At 37.1% G+C, this 26,665-nt stretch overlaps 1 protein-coding gene and 1 long non-coding RNA gene across 2 annotated transcripts in view; both read left to right on the top strand.

Moving 5' to 3' along the window:
* LOC100738050 (uncharacterized) overlaps positions 1 to 11,905 on the top strand; it is a 29,517-nt gene extending 17,612 nt beyond the window's left edge. The window contains 2 exon segments of the mRNA XM_005671004.4: positions 9,701 to 11,814; positions 11,817 to 11,905. Coding sequence (XP_005671061.3) covers positions 9,701 to 11,814; positions 11,817 to 11,843 — 2,141 coding nt within the window. The 3' untranslated portion in view covers positions 11,844 to 11,905.
* Positions 11,906 to 14,413: 2,508 nt separating this feature from the next.
* Positions 14,414 to 26,665, top strand: part of LOC146396820 (uncharacterized) — a 41,221-nt gene continuing 28,969 nt past the window's right edge. The window contains exon 1 of the long non-coding RNA XR_014827960.1: positions 14,414 to 14,492. This is a non-coding gene — a long non-coding RNA (uncharacterized LOC146396820). The remainder of the gene's footprint in view (positions 14,493 to 26,665) is intronic.

The raw sequence follows: 26,665 nt of genomic DNA, 5'->3' as shown, positions 1-26,665 counted from the left end.
CAGAAAGAAATGGGAAAAATGAGCAAGAAGAAACTGAAATAAATAAAATTTGAAATAAATAAGACTTCATATACATTCCATAAAAATAATTCATTCCCCAAAATAGAAAATCAAAGGAATAGAACAAGTATTTAAAATATTCCAACAACATTTTTTGGGGAAAAAATACAGTTGAATCTGCATAAAAGAGCAAACCCTCTATCTGGGATATGGACCTAAAATAGTCAACATTATGGTATATCGTAATAAGGTAATAGATTTCAAAGACTGTCAGTTTGACAGCCAGTCAATACAAGGAAGAGGCCAGCTAGCTTCAGGATTTTCCATAGCAAAATTTGCTGCTAAAAGTCAGTGGAGCAATTTCTACAAAATCCTTATGGAATCAAATTAAGAATTTTCTACCCAGTTAAAAAGATACTCCTTAACAAAAAAAAAGCAAATCTTTTTTGAATAGGCAGGAATTCTGGGACCTTTGATGCCAGAAACCTCTATTGGAGGATGAAATTTAGGTAACCAGTAAGTGTCATTAAAAAGATTGTTGGAAAAAAAAAAAAAATAGGAGTTCCCGTCGTGGCGCAGTGGTTAACGAATCCGACTAGGAACCATGAGGTTGCGGGTTCGGTCCCTGCCCTTGCTCAGTGGGTTAAGGATCCGGCGTTGCCGTGAGCTGTGGTGTAGGTTGCAGACGCGGCTCGGATCCTGCGTTGCTGTGGCTCTGGTGTAGGCCGGTGGCTACAGCTCCGATTCAACCCCTAGCCTGGGAACCTCCATATGCCGCGGGAGCGGCCCAAGAAATAGCAACAACAACAGCAACAACAACAAAAGACAAAAAGACAAAAAAAAAAAAAAAAAAAAAAAAAAAAAGATTGTTGGTTTTCTCTGAATGTAATTGAAGAACTAATTTTAAAGAAATACAGGAATTAGGTGACAGAAGAGAGTAACAGTTACAAATCTGAGCAACACAGAAAGGCCATCTCTCTCTCTCTCTCTCTTTTTAAAGATTTTTGGTTTTTCTATTATAGTTGATTTACAATGTTGTGTCAATTTCTGCTGTACAGCAAGGCAACCCAGTCTCATACACACACACACACACACACACACACACACACACACACACACACATACACATTCTTTTTCTCACATTATCCTCCATCATGTTCTATCACAAGTGACTAGATATAGTTCCCTGTGCTATACAGCAAGATCTAATTGCTTATCCACTCTGAATGGAGTAGTTTGCATCTACTAACCCCAAACTCCCAGTGCATCCCACTCCCTCCCCCTCCCCTTCCTCCTCAGCAACCGCAACTCTGTTTTCCAAGTCCATCAGTCTGTTTCTTTTCTGTAGATAGGTTCATTTGTAAGGCCATATCTCTTAGTAAGTGGAAGCTAAAAACGTGGAAAGGAATATACTAATACAGTGAATTCTGTTAAGACAGAACATATGCATTCCTTAAAAAAAATCACTGCTTTATACAAAATAGTATAGTAAAAATCACGTGGCTAATGCACAAAATGGGATTGGGGTTATATTATTCAAAAAAATATATATATATATATTTTTTTTTTGCTTTTTCAACTCAATGATCCAGCTATAGTTTTGCATTTGTGTATTTCTTCTTTCAGTTCTGTTGGGTTCTGCTTTATGAATTTTGAAGAATTATTAAGTGCATACATATTAGGATCTTTTTGTACTCTTGATGGATTGATCCCTTTATGATTTTGTAATGTCTCTCTATCCCTGATAGTACTCTGTTCTGAAGTTTACTTTGATATTATTAATAGCTACTCCAGCTTTCTTTTTTATTTTATTTTATTTTATTTTATTTTTTATGGCAACACCCACAGCATATAGAAGTTCCCAGGCCAGAGACTGAATCTGAGGCACAGCAGTGCTGGATCCTTTAACCTACTGTTTTGATTAGGATCAAATCCACACCTCCACAGTGACCTGAGCCACTGCAGTCAGATTTTTAACTGACTGTATTATGGCAGGAACTTCCAGCTTTCTTTTAATGAATCTTTCCATGGCTTATCTTTTCCCATCCTTTTATGTTTACAGATTTCTTACAGATGGCATCTGGTTGGGTCTTTTTTTTTTTTTTTTTTTGTCTTTTTGCTATTTCTTGGGCCGCTCCCATGGCATATGGAGGTTCCCAGGCCGGGGGTCAAATCGGAGCTATAGTGACCGGCCTACGCCAGAGCCATAGCAACATGGAATCTGAGCGGCGTCTGCAACCTATACTACAGCTCACGGCAATGCAGGATCCTTAATCCACTGAGCAAGGCCAGGGATTGAACCTGCAACCTCATGGTTCTTAGTCAGATTTGTTAACCGCTGCACCACCATGGGAACTCCAGGTTGGGTCTTTTTTTATCTAATGTGAAAACCTCTACTTTTTAAAAATAATCAATTTATTTCCTTCTTTTGGCTGTAATCATGGCATATGGAAGTTCCTCAGCCAGGGATTGAATCTGACCTACACCACAGCGTCACCAAAGCTGGAAGTTCCTGCCATAGTGCAGATCCTTAACCTACTGTGCCAGACTGGGGATCAAACTGGCAACACCATAGGGATGAGCCAGATCTTTAACCCACTGTGCCACAGGGGGAACTACAAAACCTCTTTTAATTGGAATATTTTGGCCACCTAAATTTAATGTAATTTTTATGTGTTTGGATTCAAATTTATTATTTTGCTGCTTGTTTCATATTTGTCTCATCTGTTCTCCCCTCCCCCCTTGAGATTTTTTATCTCTACTATTATTAGTAATACCTCTGTCTTAATTTATGTATCAAGTACATTGTGTGTACCCCATGGCACACAGTTACATCTTCAATTTATCATAGTCTAATTGTCCTATTTTACATGTAGTCTTACAGTCTTATAACAATATAGTTCTATCATATCCTCCCACACTATGTGATGTAGGCATACATTCCTGCTTAGAAACCACACAATGAATAATTAATATTTTTGCTTTAGATAGTCATCTTTTAAAGTGATTAAAATCTTTTATTTACCTTTTTTAAAAACCATGTTCAGCACTCTTTTTTTTTTCATGGCTTAATCTCTCTAATACTTCCTTTAATATTTCTTGTAACACAGGTCTCTTGGCAGTTAATTTTTTCAGATTTTATTTGTCTAAAAAAGTCTTTTATTTCATCTTCATTTGTGAAGTTTAGAATTTCTCTCAAGTATAGAATTCTGGATTGGCACTGTTTTCGGTCCTTATTTTTTTTTAATTAAAAAAAATTTTTTTAATGGCTGCACCTGCAGTATTTGGAAGTTCCCAGGCCACAGGTCGAATCAGAGCTGCAGCTGCCAGTCTACACCAGAGCCACAGCAATGCCAGATCCAAGCCACTTCTGTGACTTGTGCCACAGCTTTCAGCAATGCTGGATCCTTAACCCACTGAGCGAGGCCAGAGATTGAACCTCCATCCTCATGGATACTAGTCAGATTCTTAACCTGCTGAACCACAACAGGAACTCCTCTTCTTATTTTAAAGAGTCATTCCATTGTCTTCTGGCTTACACACTTCCTTCTTTATTCCTCTATATTTAATGTTCTATTTTTTCTAGCTACCTTCAAGATTTTTTTTTGATCTTTGTTTTTCAGCTGCTTCGCTGTCGTGTTTCTAGGCTTAGCTTTTTTTTTGTTTTGTTTGTATTTTTGTTGTTTTCTCAGCTTCTCAAATATGTGACTTGATGCCTTTCATCTTCTGGAACTCCATTTACTTGTATGTGGTCATGTTTGATATTATTCCACAGTTCTTGGATCTTTTGTTTTGGGAGAATTTTCTTAGTGTTTGTGCTCCATTTTCAGCTTTTAACTGTCCTCATAAACTTTATTACAAAGGTTTATCTTCCTGCTCTTGCCCCCCTCCAGCAGTAGGCTGCTGCTACTTATTACTCCATGCTACACTTGTGGTGGAAGCAGCGGTATTCTTTGTCCTTCTGATACACCTTCAATCTTAGGTATGAGCCTGGGCCTCAGCAGTGGGACTTCCTTAGCGTACCCCTCTTTTATTCAATAGTAAGAGACTTCTATTTGTATAAGTTAAGGATTTGGGGCCCAAGATGGTTTTCTGCTCCTCCTCTAGGAAGAGTGTTTATCTTCTACTCCTATTCCCCTATATTCCCCTACTTGGGGATCTAGATTGTTGGCTAAATTCATCTCTAATTGGTAGTTTTCTCTAACCAAGAGAAAACAAGTCCTCCCTTAAGGAAAAGTACCCACAATTCAGGACATTGGGATTCTCACTAAGTTCAACAAAATATAAGCTTAAAAAAAAACTAAAGGAAATAAATTATTCATGAGATTAAGCACGAATCTATTTCCCAGCACCTGTTAGTTAAAATAATGCCTCTTTTAGATAGCTAAGTGTTAAACAACCATTCAAAGAAAAGAAAAGATGAAATAAAATCAGTAAGGAAGACAGGTATCTAAATTGCTAAGCAGATTGTTGAAACCCATTAGAATTTTTAGAATTAAATGGTTTAAAAATTTTAAAACTAAGTTATTAAAACTCTAAAAAATGGATTAAGTAGCAACTTAAATGCAGCTGAAGAGACTTTACTAGAAAATGTCGCTAAGTAAATGGTACTGCTGAAGTACAAGGTGATCAGAGGAGGGAAATAGGTAAAAATTCAGAGATGTATAGGATAGGAATGGGAAGACAGAACATGAATAATTGAACACAAGAAGGGGAAAGAAGAATAGATAATCTATATTTGAAGCAATAATAGCTTAGAATTTCCCAAAAGTTATACAGTAAGACCACGTATGTGGAACAAAAAACACATACCAAACAGGGTAAGTACAAATAAATATATTCTTAAATACTATTAGTATAAATGGATAACACTGAATCTTAATAGTAGCTAGAGAAAAAAACAGGTTACCTCCTAAGGAATGAGATACTGATAGAGGTTTTTATTTTTTATTTATTTTTTTAAAAAACTCAATGAATTTTATTATATTTATAGTTGTAAAACCACCATTACAATTTAATTTTACATTTCCATCCCAAACCCCCAGCCCATCCCTCCCCCTACCTACCTCTCTCCTTTGGTAACCGTAAGTTTTTCAAAGTCTGTGAGTTCAGTTTCTGTTCTGCAAATAAGTTCATTGTATCCTTTTTTTGGATTCCACATGTAAGTGGTAGCGTATGATAGTCATGTCTCCCTGTCTGACTAACTTAGCATAATTTCTAGGTCCATCCATGTTGCTGCAAATGCTATTGTTTCATTCCTTTTTATGGCTGAGTAATATTCCATTGTGTATATGTACCACATCTTTATCCACTCCTCTATCAATGGACATTTAGGTTGTTTCCATGTCTTGGCTATTGTATATAGTGCTGCAATGAACATTGGGGTACATATATCTTTTCAAGTCATGGTTTTCTCTGGATAGACACCCAGGAGTGGGATTGCTGGATCATATGGTAATTCTATTTTTAGTTTTTTGAGGAATCTCCATACTGTTTTTCATAGGGATTGCACTAATTTACATTCCCACCAACAGTGTAAGAGTGTTCCCTTTTCTCAACACCCTCTCCAGCATTTATTATTTTTGATGATGGCCATTTCTGGCTGGGGTAAGGTGGTACCTCATAGTAGTTTTGATTTGTATTTCTTTAATAACTAGTGATGTTGAGCATCTTTTCAAGTGTTTTTTGAACATCTGTATGTCTTTGGAGAATTGTCTGTTTTGATCTTCTGCCCATTTTTTTGATCATGTTGTTCTTTTTTTGTTGTTGTTATTGAACTGTAGTTGGTGTGTTACTATTTTGGGGATTAATCCCTTGTCAGTCGCCTCATTTGCAGATATTTTCTCCCATTCTGTGGGTTGTCTTTTTGTTTTGTTTAGGGTTTCCTTTGCTGTGCCAAAACTAAAGTTTAATTAGGTCCCATTTGCTTATTTTTGTTTTTATTGTCATTACTGTAGGAGGTGAGTCTGAGAAGATAGTGCTGTGGTTTATATTGAGAGTCTTTAGCCTGTATTTTCCTCAAAGAGTTTTAGGGTATCCAGTCTTATATTTAGGTCTTTAATCCATTTTGAGTTTATTTTTGTGTATAGTGTTAGGGAGTGTTCAAATTCCATTCTTTTACATGTAGTTGTCCAGTGTTCCCAGCCTCACTTGTTGAAGGGTCTGTCTTTTCTCCATTTATATTCTTGCCTCCTTTGTCATAGATTAGTCAATTATAGGTGGAGTTCCTGTCATGGCTCAGTGGTTAATGAATCCAACTAGGAACCATGAGGTTGTGGTTTTGATCCCTGGCCTTGCTCAGTGGGTTAAGGATCCGGCATCACCATGAGCTGTGGTGTAGGTCACAGACACAGCTCCGATATGGCATTGCTGTGACTCTGGCATAGGCCATGACTCTGGCATAGGCCAGCAGCTACAGCTCTAATTCAACCCCTAGCCTGGGAACCTCCATATGCTGTAGGAGCAGCTCTAGAAAGGGCAAAAAGACAAAAGACCAAAAAAAAAAAAAAAAAAGGATTAGTTGTGTATAGGTGCATGGGTTTAATTCTGAGCATTCCTGTTCCATTGATCTATATTTCTGTTTTTGTGCTGGTACCATACTGTTTTGATGACTGTAGCTTTGTTGTATAGTCTGAAGTCAGGGAGCCTGATTCCTCCAGGTCCGTTTTTCTTTCTCAGGATGCCTTTGGATATTCTGGATCTTTTGTGCTTCCACACAAACTTTAAAATATTTTGTTCTAGTTCTGTGAAAAATGCCATTGGCAATATAATAGGTAGGTTTATTCCCAGGTATTGTATTATTTTATTATTTTTGATGCAATGGTAAATGGTTTAACATTGTTCCAGAGTTCTGGTCTTCATTTCTTTCCAAGCCTTTTCTCTTTTGTTTTCTGTGTCAGTGATTTCCACCAGTCTGTCTTCTACCTCCTTTATTTGTTCTTCTACCTCTGATATTCTGCTGTTGGATCCTTCTAGTGAATTTTTTATTTCAATTATTGTATTTTACATTTCTGCTTGCTTAATGTTTAAATCTTCTTTTTTTTGTTGTTCATGGTCTCTTATAATTTATCACTCTTTGCCTCCAGTTTATTTCCAAGATCTTGAATCATCTTTACTCTCATTAGTCTAAAGTCTTTCTCATGGAGGTTGGTAATCTTCAGATCACTTGGCTGTTTTTCTGTTTTTTTTTTTTTTTCCTCTTCCTTTATCTGAATCATAGTTCTCTGACTTTTCATTTTGGTGTGGTCTCCTTTTTGCAGACAATAGGGTTGTAGCCTCTCTTGCTCTCTTGATTTTACCCAGTAACTACTGTGATTCGTGGATAAGATTTTGTTAAGCCTGAGCTCATCTCCAAAGATAGCTGGAGATTTGTTGTCAACAAACAGAGTGAAAGGGTAGGTGAATAGAAGATTACTAAGAGAAAACATCAAGGGTAGAGAAATTCTTTCTAAACTGGCTTAACAAAATTCTTGCTAAATACAGGCCAAAGGTTTATGCATCAAGGTTGGGGCATGAGGAACTTGATCGGGTATCAAAGGGGAGGAAATTCTTGCTTGACTGACAAGGATTCTTGCTAAAACTGTCCAGCAAGGTTGAACATGGAAGGCCAAGGCCGAGGCCTTGTCAAGAGAGAGTCTTTGTCAGGCTGTGTCATTAAAAATCAATTTAGAAATTCCTCTGCAACAGAATCAGCAGCGTCTCTGGAGCACAGGGACACAGGTTTGATGTCCAGCACAGTGGGTTAAGGATTAGGTATTGCCACAGCTGCAGCATAGGTCACAAGTGCAGTGTAGGTTGCAACTGTGGCTTGGATCTAATCCCTGGCTTGGGAACTCCACATGCTGCAAGTGGCCAAAAAGAAAAATAAAAATCAATTTAGAATTTATAAAAGAGAAAGCTTTAAAGTCTCTGTATTTGCTTTTAAAAAGTGGCTTAAAATAACTTGTTTAGATATTGGTAAGATACCCATCAATGAAATATTCGTTCATCATTTTTATAATAAAAATTACAGATTTAATGAGCAGTTATTAAAGAGATAGTCTCAACAAGTCTTGGTATGCCCATTAGCTTATATATGTGTATACATGTTGCAACACGTATCCATTTTATTTTATTTTTATTTTTAATTTTTATCTTTTGAAGTAAAACTATTTTAGATATATTTTAAAATTCAGGCTCAAGTTGCACAAATTTTATGAAATTTTCTTGCCTGTTTTGATTTACATTATCCGCTGTAGATTCTGATTATTTTATAGTGTATACATATTGAATGACACTATTTTCTTATTTGTATTATGCTTTCTCCAAAGAGAGTGCATCTTAATTCCTTATGTAACTCGTAACGGATATTGGATCATTACTTAACTATGATTCTTGATGAGTGAGATGGCCTTTATATTGATTTATTCAGAAAACACTACAAGGAATTAACTTCTAAATGAACATATTGAGTTATAAACGTCTAGATGCTTGTTCAGAAATTACAGGTTTGAATAAAACTTGAGAGTTGTGTTTTGAAAAGCACACCATTCGTTAAAGACTATTAATTAAACTTCCACTCAGGGTATTCAAATGCAGTCAGAGGTAAACACTTGTAGACCATAGAAAGATGAAAAAAAAAATCACTATTTTATTTTATTTGTCATTTCTAGGGCCACTCCCATGGCATATGGAGGTTCCCAGGCTAGGGGTCTAATCAGAGCTGTAGCCGCTGGCCTACGCCAGAGCTACAGCAATGTGGGATTCGAGCCGCATCTGCAATCTACACCACAGCTCATGGCAATGCCGGATCCTTAACCCACTGAGCAAGGCTAGGGATTGAACCTGCAACCTCATGGTTCCTAATTGGATTCACCAACCACCGAGACACATCAGGAACTCCTCACTAAGTATTTTAAATTTTATTTTAAATTTTAGCAGTTAATAGAGGATGTTTGTGTTACAAAGTTGTATTGTCCAGTGTAGTAATGGAATGAGATGTAGAGAATGTAATTAATTTTGTTTTTTATTTTTATTTTTTGTAATTAATTTTAAATTTCAATGTAATTAGAACTTGAAATTGTAGAGATGCTTGTAAAGACCTAGTTGGAAATATATGAGACAGTGTCATTTCCCTGATGTTTAATGTTTTAAGTTCTGAGCAAAATCAAAATAAAGAATATAAGCCAGCTTAGTGAGCGTCTTGGTTGAACTTGAACATTCCTGGCAAATTAATAGTCTGGCATTTCTAGAGAGAAGACATTAATTATGGACTTGTGGAGTGATAGGGTGGATACCTAATCTTCAAAAGATCAAGTCATTCCTCTGATATGTTTCCAGGGAACTCTTAGCTACTAATCTTCATTGCCTCTCTGGTTCTCTGCATTTCCCTGGATCAGTCATTTTTCCCAAAGTCTATTTCCTTTATTCACTGTGCTTGGTGTTTATTTCTGACCTCTTTGTTAAGTCTTGAAGTACATATTTATAAATTGCCAGATAAAGATGTGCACATTATAAGTTTCTATCCTTCATTTCCACTCTTTTAGGTTTTGTTTGTTTTTTCTAAGCCAAAAAGATAGGGGACACAAGCATCTTGTATTACTCTTATTTCAGGAAACCCTGAGTCAGTCATATAGAAGGGCATTTTTATGTAAGTTCATCATAATTGCAATAATTCTTATAAGTTACAGGTTTGTTTTTTTTTTTTTTTCCTCATTTCTAGGCGTCTGCAGAGTTGATAACCAACTAGAACAGAGTCAGGAAATCCAGAACAGACAATTCTGGCAAGCTCCACTTATCAACAACAACACATTGACTATAGAGAGAGGTAATGTATTAGGAAAAATGTTTAATTTCAGCACAGGTCCAGTTCCTTCCATAAAAATACCCTGTGACACAAATGGTATGACTTTGAAATATATTTCAGAATTAATTAATGAGAAAAACTATTTAAGAAAGAGGTCTGATGATCTCAGTGCATACGGAAAATTGTTCCTTCATATTAACCATGAAAAAACTCATTTGGGAGAGGAACCTTATGAATTTATTCAAAATGGAAAATACCTCAGATATAATGAACACTTGATTCCATATCAGAAAATTCAAAATATAGAGCAGTCTTTTGAGTACAAAGAATGTGGGGAAGATTTCCATGAGAAGACAGTTTTCATCACATACAAACAAACTCACATAGGACAGAGACCTTGTGAACATAATGAATGTGATAAAATATTCTGTAATTATTCATCACTCATGGTCCATAAGATGGCACAAAGACGAGAAAATCTTAATGAATGTAGTAAATATGGTAAAACTTTTGGGAAATCATCTCTCTTGAAACATAGAGTTCATCTGAAGGTGAAATATTATAAAAATGTTGAAAAAGTGGATAATTTCAGCAGATCAAACTTTCCTGACATAGGAGAGAGATCATTTGAATCTAGAAATTTGGGGGAACTTTTCCGTGAGAGGTCAGTTCTGAATGTAACTAAGAGAGCATGCATACAAGATGAAGCTTATGAATGTAATGAATGTGGAAGAGTATCCTGTAAAAAATCTAAACTTACCAAACATCAGAGAGTACATACAGGAGACAAACTCTATGAATGTAAAGAATGTGGAAAATGTTTCTCTAGGAAATCCCTTCTCACTTTACATCAGAGAATCCACACAGGTGAGAAACCTTATAAATGCAATGAATGTGGGAAATCTTTCTCTAGGAATTCACATCTCATAATTCATCAGAGAACTCACACAGGAGAGAAACCCTATGAATGTAAAGAATGTAGAAAAAACTTCTACCATAAGTCATATCTCACAGTACATCAGAGAATTCATACAGGAGAGAAACCCTATGAATGTAATCAATGTGGAAAAACCTTCATAAGCAACTCAGTTCTCACAGTACATCAGAAAACATACACAGGTGAGAAACCCTATGGGTGTAATCAATGTGGGAAATTCTTCTCCAGAAATTCATACCTTAAAATACATCAGAGAACTCACACAGGTGAAAAACCTTATGATTGTAAGGTATGTGGGAAAACCTTCTGTCATAAGTCAGATGTGACTAAACATCAGAAAACTCACATAGGGGGGAAACCCTATAAATGTAATCAGTGTGGGAAAGCTTTCAGTCGCAACTCAGGCTTAAAAGTACATCAGAGAACACACACAAAGGAGAAACCCTATGAATGTGATGAGTGTGGAAAATCCTTCTCTGAGAAATCAGTCCTCATTGTACATCAGAGAATACACACGGGGGAAAAACCTTATAAATGTAATGAATGTGGAAAAACCTTCTATAATAAGTCAGATCTCACTAAACACCAGAGAACTCACACAGGAGAGAAACCCTATGAATGTAAGGAATGTGGGAAATTCTTTTCTAGAAATTCATACCTTACTATTCACCAGAGAACTCACACAGGGGAGAAAGCTTTCATGTGTAAAAAGTGTGAGAACACTTTCTACCATAAGTCAGACTATACAATACATAAGAGAACACACAGAGGGGAGAAGTCTTATCACTGTGATCAGTGTGGGAAAACTTGCACTTGCAGTTCAGTCCTCAGATCACATCAGAGAACTCACACAGGGGAGAAGCCCTATGAATGTAATGAGTGTGGGAAGTCTTTCTCTGAGAAGTCCGTCCTCACTGTACATCAGAGAATACACACAGGGGAGAAACCTTATAAGTGTAATGAGTGTGGGAAGCCCTTCTATCATAAGTCAGATCTCACTAAACATCAGAGAACACACACAGGGGAGAAACCCTATGAATGTAGTCATTGTGGGAAAACCTTTAGTTGCAACTCAGGTCTCAAAGTACATCAGAGAAGACACATAAGGGAGAAACCCTATGAATGTAGTAATTGTAGGAAAACCTCTAAGAAATCAGTTCTCACAGTACATTCAAAATTACACACAGGAGAAAAAATCTTATAAATAGAGCAATGAGAGAAATCTTTAGCGATTCATACCTTGAAATACTGTGGAGAATTCATACAGGACATGAACCCTGTGAATGAAAAGTGGCAATTTTTTTTTACCCTACTCACATTCCAAGGTAAATAAGAGAGTACACATAGGAGAAATTACTATGAATGTGATGACTGTTTGAAAATCTATTATTTGAATGAATACATACAGAAGAAACCTTGCTAACAACACAATTGGAAATGTGGGGGAAATGTGATAAACTAGAGCTTATTAAACAATGACTTATATTGGTGATAATCCTGTGAATCAAATGGATGTAGGAAAATGTTCTTCCAGAATTTGGCCATTACTGACAACCAGATGAACCAAAGCTGGGAAAAACTGTCAACATCTTGAGTTTTTTGAGACTTTCATACACAGGTTGTACTCATTGTATGTCAGAGAAATAATAGGGAAGATAGTCAATACAGCAAATGTAGTTCAGCCTATATCAGGAAATGCCATTTTATTGAACAAGATATTGATATTGCGATGAAGTCTTAAAGATGTTTTGAATGTGAAGGTTTTAACAGAATTCAGACTATTATAACTGAAGATTGTATTGAAGGAAATCTGTCAATTTAGGAATTATGGACAGAAATTTTCCTTTAGATATGATGTTATTCTAAAAGTTGTGTTTTGTACTGATTTCAAATTTTTAAATAGAAATGAAACAAAATAGACATTTATAAAAATATTAACTGTGGAATATGAAGCTTTTGGAAAGCACAAATAAATTAAATAATCTTCTCAGTCTCTGATTCCAATTTTGGAGAAACATGTACCAGCCCATGGCTTTCCCCATTCTGTGTCATCACATATTTTTGATGAGTCTGCACTCCAACTTTTGCAAACAAATACAGTCCTTCGTTTCTGTGTTTTCCTGTCTACTGTTCTGTGGTTGGTTGAATCTGTGGATGCAGAACTTGAGAATAGCGAGGGCATACTAGAAGGGACTTAGTATCATATTGGTCGCTGGCCAGGGTGGGGTTGGGGGAGTATCATCAATCTCCAGGATACTGAGGGATGACTGTGGTGCCTTATGGTATGGTTCATTCTGGGGCCTAACTTTGGGGGATCTCAGGGTGAACTAGATCCACATTAGAACAAATGCCGTAATCAGCCAGGGTCAGCCAGGATCAGCTTTGAGGCTGCATCTGCCTCCTCTTCTTAGGTTCCATAACCAGAAACATTGAGTATGTGAATGAAGCTAGAGCACTGGCTAGAATACTCTTAAGACATATGACCTCAGTACTCCAGTTAAAATTTACAGGAAATTTCTCATAGCTTTCTGTCTTGAAGCTAAGGCTATTGACCCCAATATAGCAACTTGATCTAGTTTTAATAAAATAGTATATATGTGTCAAATTTTGAGGAAAACAACTTTTAGCATACGTATTGCAAATTGGTATTACAAGATTTGTAGAAGTATCTGCCTACTCTTAACTTCAAGCTCATTTCATGTCCTATAACTTTTACCATCTTTAGTAGTATTCTAAATTTGGTTAATGTTGGAGTTCCAATTGTGGCGCAGTGAAAATGAATCTGACTAGGAACCATGAGGTTGCAGGTTTGATCCCTGGCCTTGTTCAGTGGGTTAAGGATCCTGCATTGCTGTGGCTGTGGTGCTGGCTGGCAGCTGTAGCTCCGATTCCACCCCTAGCCTTGGAATATCCACATGCCATGGGTGCGGCTCTAAAAAGATCGAAAAAAATTTTTTTTGGTTAATATTGATCCCACGTGTTTCATTACTTTTACAGTAATGCACATACAATATTGTGTTTATGTATTTCTAAGAACATTGTTTTACAAGTACGTCATTGGGAACATGATTTCTGCAACTTGATTTGGTCTTCAGATGTATGGTTTTGATATTTATACATGTGAATATATTTCGCTTTAGCTGATTCATTTTTTTTATTTTTATTTTTTATTATTTATTTATTTATTTATTTATTTTTTGTCTTTTTGCCATTTCTTGGGCCGCTCCCGCAGCATGTGGAGGAGCTAGGGGTTGAATCAGAGCCATAGCCGCTGGCCTACACCAGAGCCACAGCAACATGGGATCCGAGCCATGTCTGTAACCTACACCACAGCTCACGGCAACGCCGGATCCTTAACCCACTGAGCAAGGCCAGGGATCAAACCCGCAATTTCATGGTTCCTAGTTGGATTCGTTAACCACCGTGCCACGATGGGAACTCCGCCTATTCATTTTAATAAAGCATAATATATGACTGTTTACCTGTAATAATATTGTTTATTTTTCTGTTTATTATTTTTTAAAATTTCAGAGTTTCAATATTAAAACAATAAGGTTTGAATATTTTTTAAAACTTAGCTTTTAGGTATTATTTGAACATGGTAATATATATACCCTATTTAAGTAGCAAGCATAATGAATTTTAGTAAGTATAACCACTTGTAATCACTCCTGCAATTAAGAAAGACAACTGGAGTTCCTGTTGTGGCACAGTGGAAATGAATCCTACTAGGAACCATGAGGTTGCGGGTTTGATTCCTGTCCTCGCTCAGTGGGTTAAGGAACTGGAGTTGCCATGACCTGTGGTGTAGGTCGCAAATGCTGCTCATATCTGGCATTGCTGTGGCTCTGGTGTAGGCCGGTGGCTATATCTCTGATTAGACCCCTAGCCTGGGAACCTCCACATGCCGCGGGTGCAGCCCTAAAAAGATAAAAAGACAAAACAAAACAAAAAAACAAAGACAACATACTCATTACACAGAAGGATTTCTTATTCCCTTTCCCAGTCCCTCCTGAAACGTCCTTCCGTCTCCTGGCACCTACAAACGAATGATCTGCTTTCTAGCAGTAAGTTAGATTGAATGTTTTTATTGCATTTCATATAAATGGAGTTATACAAGGTGTCCTCTTGTTTGTCTTCTTTCATTCAACATGATTTTGGGATTCATCCATATTTTAGCATGTATCAGTAAACACCTTCATTTTTAATTGCTGAGTGGTTATTCCGTTCTATGCATATATTACAATTTGTTTATTCAGTCACCTGTTGTTTAGAGTTTTTGATTGTTAAGGACATAGCTATTATGAACTTAATGTGTATTTTTGTGTAGTCATATGTTTTTATCTCTCTCTCTTTTTTTTTTTTTTTTTTTTTGGGCCATGCCTGTGGCATGTGGAAGTTCCCAGACCAGGGATAGAACCTGCTTTATAGCAGTGACCTTGGGGTCATAAACTAGTTTGCCTTTTTCTTAACACTTTTCACAGTTCTCTCCTGATTGTCTCATGTTATTTCAGAGGAAGAGTTTTGCAGGGAAGAGCAGGGAGAAATGGCTCTACACCAGTGGTTTGCTTTTGTTTTTTTTTTTTTTTTGTCTTTTTTGTTGTTGTTGTTGTTGTTATTGTTGCTATTTCTTGGGCCGCTCCCGCGGCATATGGAGGTTCCCAGGCTAGGGGTTGAATCGGAGCTGTAGCCACCGGCCTACACCAGAGCCACAGCAATGCGGGATCCGAGCCGCGTCTGCAACCTACACCACAGCTCACGGCAATGCCGGATCCTTAACCCACTGAGCAAGGGCAGGGATCGAACCCGCAACCTCATGGTTCCTAGTCGGATTCGTTAACCACTGCGCCATGATGGGAACTCCTGCTTTTGTTTTTTATCTCATTTATTTTGTCTTCTACCTGCCACCTTAGTGAATTTGAAGTGTTTATTTTCCATTTTATCAGCATTATTAATTAACTATACCTTTTTTTAAACTATGTAGATTTTCTTTTAAATTTGTAATATGCTTTAATTTGTCATCTACTTTTAAGTAGTAGTAGATCATTTAGCATTTAAAGTACACAAACGTTTACTCAAATTTCTCCTATTACAGACTGTTTTGTCACACTTTCCATTTCTTTTTTTTCTTTTTTCTTTTTTCTTTTTTTTTTTTTTTATGGCCGCATCACGGCATATGGAAGTTCCCGGGCTAGGGGTTGAATCAGAGCTGTACCCGCCAGCCTACACCACAGCCACAGCAACTTATGATCCAAGCCTTGTCTACGACATACACCACAGCTCACAACAACGCTGGAGACTTAACTCACTGAGCGAGGCCAGGGATGGAACCTGCATCCTTATGGATGCTAGTCAGATTCATTTCCGCTGAGCCATGCCGGGAACTCCTCCATTTCTTTCTTCATTATCAATCTGTCGTGTTTACTTTAAACTTTGTAAAGAAATTTAAAAATGAAAAGTATTTTGTCTTCTCATTTTACTGTTTTTGATATTCTTTATTACTTTGTATGTATTCAGATTTTCATCTGGTATCATTTTCCTCTAGTCTAAGAGAATGTCACTTAGAATTTCTTGAAATGTTGTACCTCTGTTGATGAATTTTTCACAGATTTTTGTTTGTTCTTTTGGGGAGGAGTTATTTTGTCTCTTTGTGAAGGTTATTTTATCTGGATGGGAATTATATGTTAGTTTTCTTCTAAGAATGTAAAGATGTCATTCTATTGCCTTTTGTATTGGATAGTTTGTGATGAGAAGTCTGAGGAAATTTTTATCTTTAGTCCTCTTCACGTTATGTTCTTTTCCTCAGACTCCTTTAAACATTTTTTTGTTCATAACTTTTTCAGGAAATTGATTATGATGTGCCTTGGTGTGTCTTTTCTTTGCATTCATCATGCTTGGGGGGGGTCTTTAAACTTTTTTTTTTTTTTGCTATTTCTTTGGGCCGCTCCTGCAGCATATGGAGGTCCCAGACTAGGGGTTGAATCGGAGCTGCAGCTACCAGCCTACACCAGAGCCACAGCAACGCAGGACCCGAGCCGCGTCTGCAACCTACACCACAGCTCACGGCAACGCCAGATCCTTAACCCACTGAGCAAGGCCAGGGTCCGAACCCACAACCTCATGGTTCCTAGTCAGATTCGTTAACCACTGTACCACGATGGGAACTCCTAAAATTTTTTGAATGTACATTTTGTCAATATAGGAACCCACTGGCTGATTATTTTACTTTATTTTAACTTATTTTATTTTTATTTTTTTGTATTTGTCCTTTTTTAGTTCCCAGGCTAGGGGTCTGGACAGGGAACTCCAGCTGATTTTTTTTTTTTAATTTTTTAATTTTCCCACTGTACAGCAAGGGGGTCAGGTTATCCTTACATGTATACATTACAATTACATTTTTTCCCCCCACCCTTTGTTCCCCATGTTGCAACATGAGTATCTAGACAAAGTTCTCAATGCTACTCAGCAGGATCTCCTTGTAAATCTATTCTGAGTTGTGTCTGATAAGCCCAAGCTCCTGATCCCTCCCACTCCCTCCCCCTCCCATCAGGCAGCCACAAGTCTCTTCTCCAAGTCCATGATTTTCTTTTCTGAGGAGATGTTCATTTGTGCTGGATATTAGATTCCAGTTATAAGTGATATCGTATGGTATTTGTCTTTGTATTTCTGGCTCATTTCACTCAGGATGAGATTCTCTAGTTCCATCCATGTTGCTGCAAATGGCATTATTTTGTTCTTTTTTATGGCTGAGTAGTATTCCATTGTGAATATATACCACATCTTCCGAATCCAATCATCTGTCGATGGACATTTGGGTTGTTTCCATGCCCTGGCTATTGTGAATAGTGCTGCAATGAACATGCGGGTGCACGTGCCTCTTTTAAGTAGAGTTTTGTCCGGATAGATGCCCAAGAGTGGGATTGTGGGTTCATATGGAAGTTCTATGTATAGATTTCTAAGGTATCTCCAAACTGTTCTCCATAGTGGCTGTACCAGTTTACATTCCCACCAGCAGTGCAGGAGGGTTCCCTTTTCTCCACACCCCCCTCCAGCACTTGTTATTTGTGGATTTATTAATGATGGCCATTCTGACTGGTGTGAGGTGGTATCTCATGGTAGTTTTGATTTGCATTTCTCTTATAATCAGCGATGTTGAGCATTTTTTCATGTGTTTGTTGGCCATCTGTATATCTTCTTTGGAGAACAGTCTATTCAGGTCTTTTGCCCATTTCTCCATTGATTGATTGGCTTTTTTGCTGTTGAGTTGTATAAGTTGCTTATATATTCTAGAGATTAAGCCCTTGTCGGTTGCATCATTTGAAACTATTTTCTCCCATTCTGTAAGTTGTCTTTTTGTTTTGGTTTCCTTTGCTGTGCGAAAGCTTTTCAGTTTGATGAGGTCCCATGGGTTTATTTTTGCTCTAATTTCTATTGCTTTGGGAGACTGACCTGAGAAAATATTCATGATGTTGATGTCAGAGAGTGTTTTGCCTATGTTTTCTTCTAGGAGTTTGATGGTGTCCTGTCGTATATTTAAGTCTTTCAGCCATTTGGAGTTTATTTTTGTGCCTGGTGTGAGGGTGTGTTCTAGTTTCATTGCTTTGCATGCAGCTGTCCAGGTTTCCCAGCAATGCTTGCTGAATAGACTTTCTTTTTCCCATTTTGAGTTCTTGTCTCCCTTGTCAAAGATTAATTGACCATAGGTGTCAGGGTTTATTTCCGGGTTCTCTATTCTGTTCCATTGGTCTGTCTGTCTGTTTTGATACCAGTACCACACTGTTTTGATGACTGTGGCTTTGTAGTATTTCTTGAAGTCTGGGAGAGTTATGCCTCCTGCTTGGTTTTTGTTTCTCAGGATTGCTTTGGCGATTCTGGGTCTTTTGTGGTTCCATATAAATGTTTGGATTGTTTGTTCTAGTTCTGTGAACAATGTCATGGGTAATTTGATAGGGATTGCATTGAATCTGTAGATTGCTTTGGGTAGGATGGCCATTTTCACAATATTGATTTTCCCAATCCAGGAACATGGAATATCTTTCCATTTCTTTACATCTTCTTTGATTTCTTTGATTAAGGTTTTATAGTTCTCGGCATATAGGTCCTTTGCCTCCTTGGTCAGGTGTATTCCGAGGTATTTGATTTTGTGAGGTGCAATTTTAAAAGGTATCGTATTTTTGTATTCCTTTTCTAATGTTTCATTGCTGGTATACAGAAATGCAACTGACTTCTGAATGTTAATCTTATATCCTGCCACTTTGCTGAATTTATTAATCAGTTCAAGTAGTTTTGGGGTTGAGTCCTTAGGGTTTTCTATGTATAGTATCATGTCACCTGCATACAGTGACAGTTTTATCTCTTCTCTTCCTATATGGATGCCTTTTATTTCTTTTGTTTGTCTAATTGCTGTGGCTAGGACTTCCAAAACGATGTTGAAGAGCAGTGGTGAGAGTGGGCATCCCTGTCTTGTTCCAGATTTGAGTGAGAAGGCTTTCAGTTTTTCCCCATTGAGTATTATATTTGCTGTGGGTTTGTCATGAATGGCTTTAATTATATTCAGGAATGTTCCCTCTATACCCACTTTGGCGAGGATATTGATCATGAATGGATGTTGGACTTTGTCAAATGCTTTTTCTGCGTCTATTGAGATGATCATATGATTTTTGACTTTTTTTTTTTGTTAATGTGGTGTATGATGCTGATTGATTTGCGTATGTTGAACCATCCTTGTGAACCTGGGATGAACCCAACCTGGTCATGGTGTATAATTTTTTTGATATGTTGTTGGATTCGGTTGGCTAAGATTTTGTTGAGAATTTTTGCATCTATATTCATCAATGATATTGGCCGATAGTTTTCTTTTTTGGTGGTATCTCTGCCTGGTTTTGGAATGAGGGTGATGGTGGCACCATAGAATGTCTTTGGGAGTATTCCTTCTTCTTCAACCTTTTGAAAGAGTTTAAGGAGGATGGGCACCAATTCCTCTTTATATGTTTGATAAAATTCACCTGTGAAGCCATCTGGTCCTGGACTTTTATTTGTAGGGAGTGATTTTATGACCTCTTCAATTTCATTTCTAGTGATCGGTTTGTTCAGTTGGTCTGTTTCTTTTTGATTCAGTTTTGGCAGGCTGTAAGATTCTAGAAAATTGTCCATTTCTTCCAGATTGTCAAACTTGTTGCCGTATAGTTGTTCATAGTATTCTCTTATGGTTTTTTGTATTTCTGCTGTATCCGTTGTGATTTCTCCTTTTTCATTTATAATTTTGGTGATTTGGGTTCTTTCTCTCCTCTTTTTAGTGAGTCTGGCCAGGGGTTTGTCAATTTTGTTCACCTTTTCAAAGAACCAGCTCTTGGTTTTATTAATTTTCTCTGTTGTTTTTTGAGTCTCTATTTTATTGATTTCTTCTTTGATCTTTATAATTTCCTTCCTTCTGCTGACTTTAGGACTTTTTTGTTCTTCTTTTTCTAATTCATGTAGGTGGGTTAAGTTGTCAATTTGGGATCTTTCTTCTTTTTTGAGAAAGGCCTGTATTGCTATAAATTTCCCTCTGAGCACTGCTTTCGCAGCATCCCATAGATTTTGAGAGGTTGTGTCTTCATTATCATTTGTTTCAAGGTAGTTTTTAATTTCCTTCTTGATTTCCTCATTGACCCATTGGTTTTTTAGTAGCATGTTGTTTAGTCTCCATGGAGTAGGTTTTTTCTCTTTCCTTTTCCCATGGTTGATTTCTAATTTCATGGCATTGTGGTCAGAGAAGATACTTGAGATAATTTCTATGCTCCTAAATTTATTGAGATTCGCTTTGTGTCCCAATATGTGGTCGATTCTTGAGAATATTCCATGAGCATTTGAGAAGAATGTGTATTCTGCTTTTTTTGGATGTAGTGTCCTGAAGATATCAATTAAGTCTAACTTTTCTATTGTTTCCTTTAGGATCTCTGTTGCTTTATTGGTTTTCTGTCTAGAGGATCTGTCCATTGATGTGAGGGGGGTATTTAGGTCTCCTACTATGATTGTATTCTCATCAATATCTCCCTTTATGTCTGTTAATATTTGTTGTATGTATCTGGGTGCTCCTATATTTGGGGCATATATGTTGATGACAGTAACATCCTCTCCTTGGATGGATCCCTTAATCATTAAGTAGTGTCCTTCTTTGTCTTTCTTTATGTCTTTTGTTTTAAAGTCTATTTTGTCTGATATGAGCGTTGGGACTCCTGCATTTCTATAATGTCTATTGGCATAAAATATTTTTCCCCACCCTTTCACTTTCAATCTATATGTATCTTTTGTCCTAAGGTGAGTTTCTTGTAGGCAGCATGTTGAAGGTTTTTGGCTTTTTATCCACTCAGTCATTCTGTGTCTTTTGATTGGGGCATTCAGTCCATTGACATTTAAGGTGATAATTGATAGATGATTATTTATTGCCATTTTGAACCTCGTGTTCCAGTTGATTCTGTGGTTCTCCATTCTTCCTTTCTTTCTTTTTTTTTTTTTTTTTTTTTTTTTTTTTTTGGTTGGATGGTCTCCTATTATTATCTGCTTGAGTGTATTTTTTTTTTCATTTTTTGCAAATGCAATATTTGGTTTTGGCTTGTGGTTGCCCTGTTTTTTAAGTATGCTAACCCCTTCCCATAATTGTGTGTTTTAGCCTGATGGTCCTGTAAGTTCAAACACTTCAGTACTATATTAAAATTAAGAAGAGAAACATACAGACAAACAGACAATAAGGGTTATTTATTTCCTAACATCCCATGCCCACATTTTATGGTTTTGATGACTCTTTTTTATTTTTTTATTTTTTTATTTTTAATTTCATTTTGTTTGAAGCATGTTCATGATTAAATCTGTATGCTGGCTTATTTGAGTGACTGCTCTCTGATTGCGGTTTCCTCAGTCCTAGTTCTTCCTCTTCTTCTTTTTTTTTTTTCTTTTCTTTTTTCTTCCCTTTCCTTCCTTTCTTTTTGGTTTAGAGAAGCCCTTTCAATATTTCCTTTAACCTGGGTTTTGTGTTGCTGTATTCTTTAAGTTTTTGTTTGTTGGAAAAAATTTTTATTTCTCCTTCTATTTTAAATGATATTCTTGCTGGATAGAGTATTCTAGGTTGCATATTTTTTCCTTTTCAGCTCATTATTTTAAAAAAATGTTTTCCTGTTTCTCTTTTTATTTCTTCTGATGCTTCAGTTACATATGTTTTAGACCAGTTAAGTATTGTGCCATGGACACTGAGCCTTTATTTTATTTTACAAGTTTTTAATGTGGAGTTCCCGTCATGGCTCAGTGGTTAACGAATCCGACTAGGAACCATGAGGTTGCGGGTTCAATCCCTGGCCTCGCTCAGTGGGTTAAGGATCTGGAGTTGTGGTGAACTGTGGTGTAGGTCGGATCCTGTGTTGCTGTGGCTCTGGTGTAGGCTGGCAGCTACAGCTCTGATTCGACCCCTGGCCTGGGAACCTGCATATGCCATGGGTGTGGCCCTAGAAAAGATAAAAAGACAAAAAAAAAAGTTTTTAATCTATTGCCGTATATCTTATAGCTGTTTCCCATTATTAATATCTTATATTGATGTAATACATTTGTCATAAAAAGTGAACAGTATTGACACATTATTGTTTACTGAGGTCCATGCTTTAACATTTAGATTTCCTTAAGTTTTTGCTAATGTCCTTTTTCATTTCCAGGATCCCATCTTTAATAGCACTAAATTCCAAATATCCCCTCAATTTGATCCCTAACAATCACTAAATCTACTTTTCTTTCTCTGTGGAATTGCCTACTCTGAAGTTTTTATATAGAAATTGAGTCATATTGTCTGTGGCCTTTTTTATCTGGTTTCTTTCACTTAGCATGCATGATGTTTTCAAGGGTCATCCTTGTTGTAGCATGTAAGAATACTTCATCCCTTTTTATGACTGGGTAATATTCAATCATATGGTTATTTTATTTTGTTTACCCATCCCTCATTCATGGACATTTCGATAGATCCTACTTTTTGACTATTAGAAATGATTATAAATAATCTTGCTATAAACATACATACTACTTGTTTTTGTGTGAACATTTGTTTATAAATAAGGAGTGGAATTGCTAGGAACTGCCAAGCTTTTCCAGAGCAGCTGGACCATGTTACATTCACACCAGCAATGTATAACGTCTCCAATTTTCTAATACTTGATATTGGGTATTTAAAAAGTTTTAGCCATCCTAATGGGTGTGAATGGTATCTTATTGTGGTTTTGATTTGTAATCCCCTGACAATTAATGATATTGAGCATCTTTTCACAAATTTGTTGGCCACTAACATATCTTGTTTGTTGAAATGTCTATTCAATAGATTACTTTCCCATTTTTTTAACTGATTGTTTTTGTTTTTGTTTTTTGAGGTATAAGAGTTCTGTATGTATTCTGGCTTGTATACTTTTATTGGATATGTGATATGCAAATGTTTTCTCTCATACTGTAATCTGTCTTTTTATTCTTTCTAGTGTCCTTCCTTTGATAGAGAAATGGTTTTAATTTTAATGATCTCCATGTTATCTTTTGTTCTTTGATTTTTTTGTCTGGTTTCATATATAACAAATCATTGTCTAATTCAAGATCATAATTATTTTTCACATGCTTCCTTCTAATATTTTCATATTTTTTAGCTTTCTTACATAGGCTTTTGACCATTTTGAGTTAATTTTTGTATGTACTCTGAGGTAAATGTCCAACTTCATTCTTTTGCTTGTGAATGACAGTTGTCCCAGGACCATTAGCTAAAGAGACCATCGTTTTTCTGTTGAAGTATTTGGCACCACTCTCTGCCCCCATTGAAAATGAATTGAGCATAGATATGTGGGTTTGTTTCTGGCTCCTCAGTTTTGTTTTATTGGTCTTAATCTCTGTCCTTCTGTTAGTACCTCACTGTTTTGATTACTGTAGCTTTGTGGTAAGTTTTAAAATCAGAATATGTGGGAATTCCTGTTGTGGCTCAGTGGTAATGAACCCAACTAGGATCCGTGAGGATGCAGGTTCAATCCCTGGCCTCACTCAGTGGGTTAAGGATCTGGTGTTGCCATGAGCTGTCTTGTATGCCACAGACACAGCTTGGATCCTGAGTTGCTGTGGCTGTGGTGTGGGCTGGCAGCTGCAGCTCTGATTCTTTTCCTAGCCTGGGAACTTCCGTATGCCACAGCTGTGATCCTAAAAAGCAAAAATAAAATGAGAATGTGTGAATTTTGCAACTGTGTTCTTTTTTATTATTGTTTTGGCTATTTGGGGTCCCTTGCAGTTCCTTGTGAATTTTAGGATCACTTCTTCCATTTCTGCAAAAAAAAAAAAATATGTTTGGATTTTGATAGGGATTACGTTAAATCTGTAGATTGCCTTGGGTAATACTGTCACCTGAACAATAATATGTCTTCCAGTCTAGGACCATGAGATGTCATTTCATTTATTTAGGTCTTCCTTTATAGGTCTTGTATTTCCTTGGGTAAATTAATTGTCAGTATTTATTGTCTTTGATGCTATTGTAAATGTGATTGTTTTCATTTCCTCCTTAGAATTCCATTGCTTGTGTGTAGAAACAACTGATTTTTGTGGGTTTATCTTTTATTATGCCACTTTCGGAACTGTGTTTTTGTTTGTTTTTTGTCTTTTTGCCTTTTCTAGGGCTGCCCCTGTGGCATATGGAGGTTCCCAGGCGAGGGGTCTAATCAGAGCTATAGCCGCCAGCCTGTGCCAGAGCCACAGCAACACTAGATCCACGCTGCATCTGCGACCTACACCACAGCTCAGGGCAACGCCAGATCCTTAATCCACTGAGCAAGGCCAGGGATTGAACTTGCAACCTCATGTTTCCTAGTTGGATTCGTTAACCACTGAGCCACGATGGGAACTCCTAAACTGTGTTTTAGATATAATCCTTTCTTGTGTGGATTTATTGTGATTTTCTATATGTAGCTTCACCTCAAATACCATCCATCACCTTAGGCAATACTAGCCTGTAATTTTTTTTTTTTTTAAAGAGCCTCACCCTTGGCATATGGAGGTTCCCAGGCTAGGGGTAGAATTGGAGCTGTAGCCACCAGCCTATACCACAGCCACAGCAGTGTGGGATCCGAGCCGCATCTGTGACCTATACCATAGCTCATGGCAATGCTGGTCCTTAACCCACTGAGCAAGGCCAGGGATTGAACCTGAGTCCTCATGGATGTTAGTTGGGTTTGTTAACTGCTGAGCAATGACGGGAACTCCATGTAAACATTTTTGACAGATGCCCCCTAGGAAGCAACTTTAGCACTGGGCCAGTTTTGAATTAGCTGAAATGAACACAAGACATTTGAGTTGTGCTATCTCACAGATCAAATAAATTATCAGTGTTTGTGAGTAGAAGTCTATTGTGATTCTTCTAACATTGGAAGTGTGAGTTGTATTTTGACATTTTATTCCTGAGCTGGAAAGTGGGGACTGTGATGGGGGTAAGTTAGAACGTCCCAAAGTTTCACTGTTATTACAAAAATCAGTCTTTTCTCTTGAAGTAGCACTCCCTGACTTGTTCAAAGGCTTTAATTAAATTCCATATTTCATAAAGTTGATTCTGACAGTTCTTGCCCATATTTATTATGTTGCTTTTTGAGTTCCTTACTTAACCATTTTTGCTGATACAACTATGATCTATTTTGAGTTAATTTTTGTTAAACATATAGGTCTGAGTCTGAGTTTTTTTTTTTTTTTCCTACCCACTTCTTGAAAAGATTGTCCTTTCTTCATTGAATTCTGATTAAGAATGACCTAGGTTCCTAGAGAAGACTAGGTAGAACATGCACATCTTTGAAGGCTCAGAGAAAGAATGTAAGTTTCAGGAAGAAGGACTTTTGTTCCCTATGTCCATATCTTTTTACAATATCTATAAGACTTTGAGGTAAATAAGGAGGGTTTGGGGATGGGTAAAAGGATAGGTGGGCTTTGAATTGCTTCTACAGCTGCATTTTTGTTCTTGACAAAGACTAAATTTGTAAGACAAGGATAGTTTTAAATTACTCAAAGAATTGGATTGCAGCCTGAATGACATCAAGAGGCTAATCCACCTATCAAACTATATTATCTCCAGTTTGCTCCTTTTTATTAGAAGATCCTCAACCAAGATGGAAAATCAAAAGATTCAATTAGTCTAGATTTAGAGCTGTTTGCCTTTGGAATGTTTTTCTTTACCTCTGGGTACACAGTTTCATTTTAGTTTAGGGGAGAAGGTCTTTTAAAAGTTCGTACAAAGCTCTGAATATCAGCTTCCAGTTTGGCCAAATTCTGACCATAGAGCTACTTAAAAACTTTTTTTTCAAATATCTAATCAGATTTCAGCTGACACAAACAGTAAATATTTTTGGCAATATTGAACAATCTCTTGTACACCAGAGGCCTCCTCAAAGAGGGTGCAAAAAATATTACCTCCCCCCCAAGACCCAGAACACTCCCAAAAATATCCAAAAGAGAGTAAGACAATTCCTCTGAGAGCTAGCAACTGGTTGATAGGATCCTAGTGACTAATGGAGTGCCACCTACCTTTTCTATCAGGCCATGTTTTTTGGCCCCAGCCTGACAGTTGAGCGGCCTGCATATGCAAGAACCAACAATTTGAATGTCCTAGGCAGACAGAAATGCAAGCCAAATTCTCAGGACACAAAACAAGACAAACAAGAAGGCAGTAGTTGTTCCTGGAAGAAAAAGGATGACAACCCATGGGTATCTCAAAACCAAATTCACAAAAGTCTGAATTTGGAAAGGAAGAGACACTGAAATTTTACTTTCCTTTCCTGACAGGGCACTACATAGGTCCAGGAGAGCTGACTCTGGTAGGAATTCTCACCCTTTGCTGTCTTCTACCAATTTTCCTAGGATCCCATCTGCAGACTCTGGAGGGAATAAGGGTTAAAATAGTGTTCCACCAGAATCTACCATATTTT

This window comes from Sus scrofa, chromosome 14 (genome assembly GCF_054392235.1).
Source record: "Sus scrofa isolate SSC_HxYL_T2T_F1_AM1 chromosome 14, Sscrofa_HxYL_maternal_Yorkshire_Landrace_v2.0, whole genome shotgun sequence".
Taxonomy (NCBI): domain Eukaryota; kingdom Metazoa; phylum Chordata; class Mammalia; order Artiodactyla; family Suidae; genus Sus; species Sus scrofa.
This window is presented reverse-complemented; position numbering and strand designations above follow the sequence as displayed.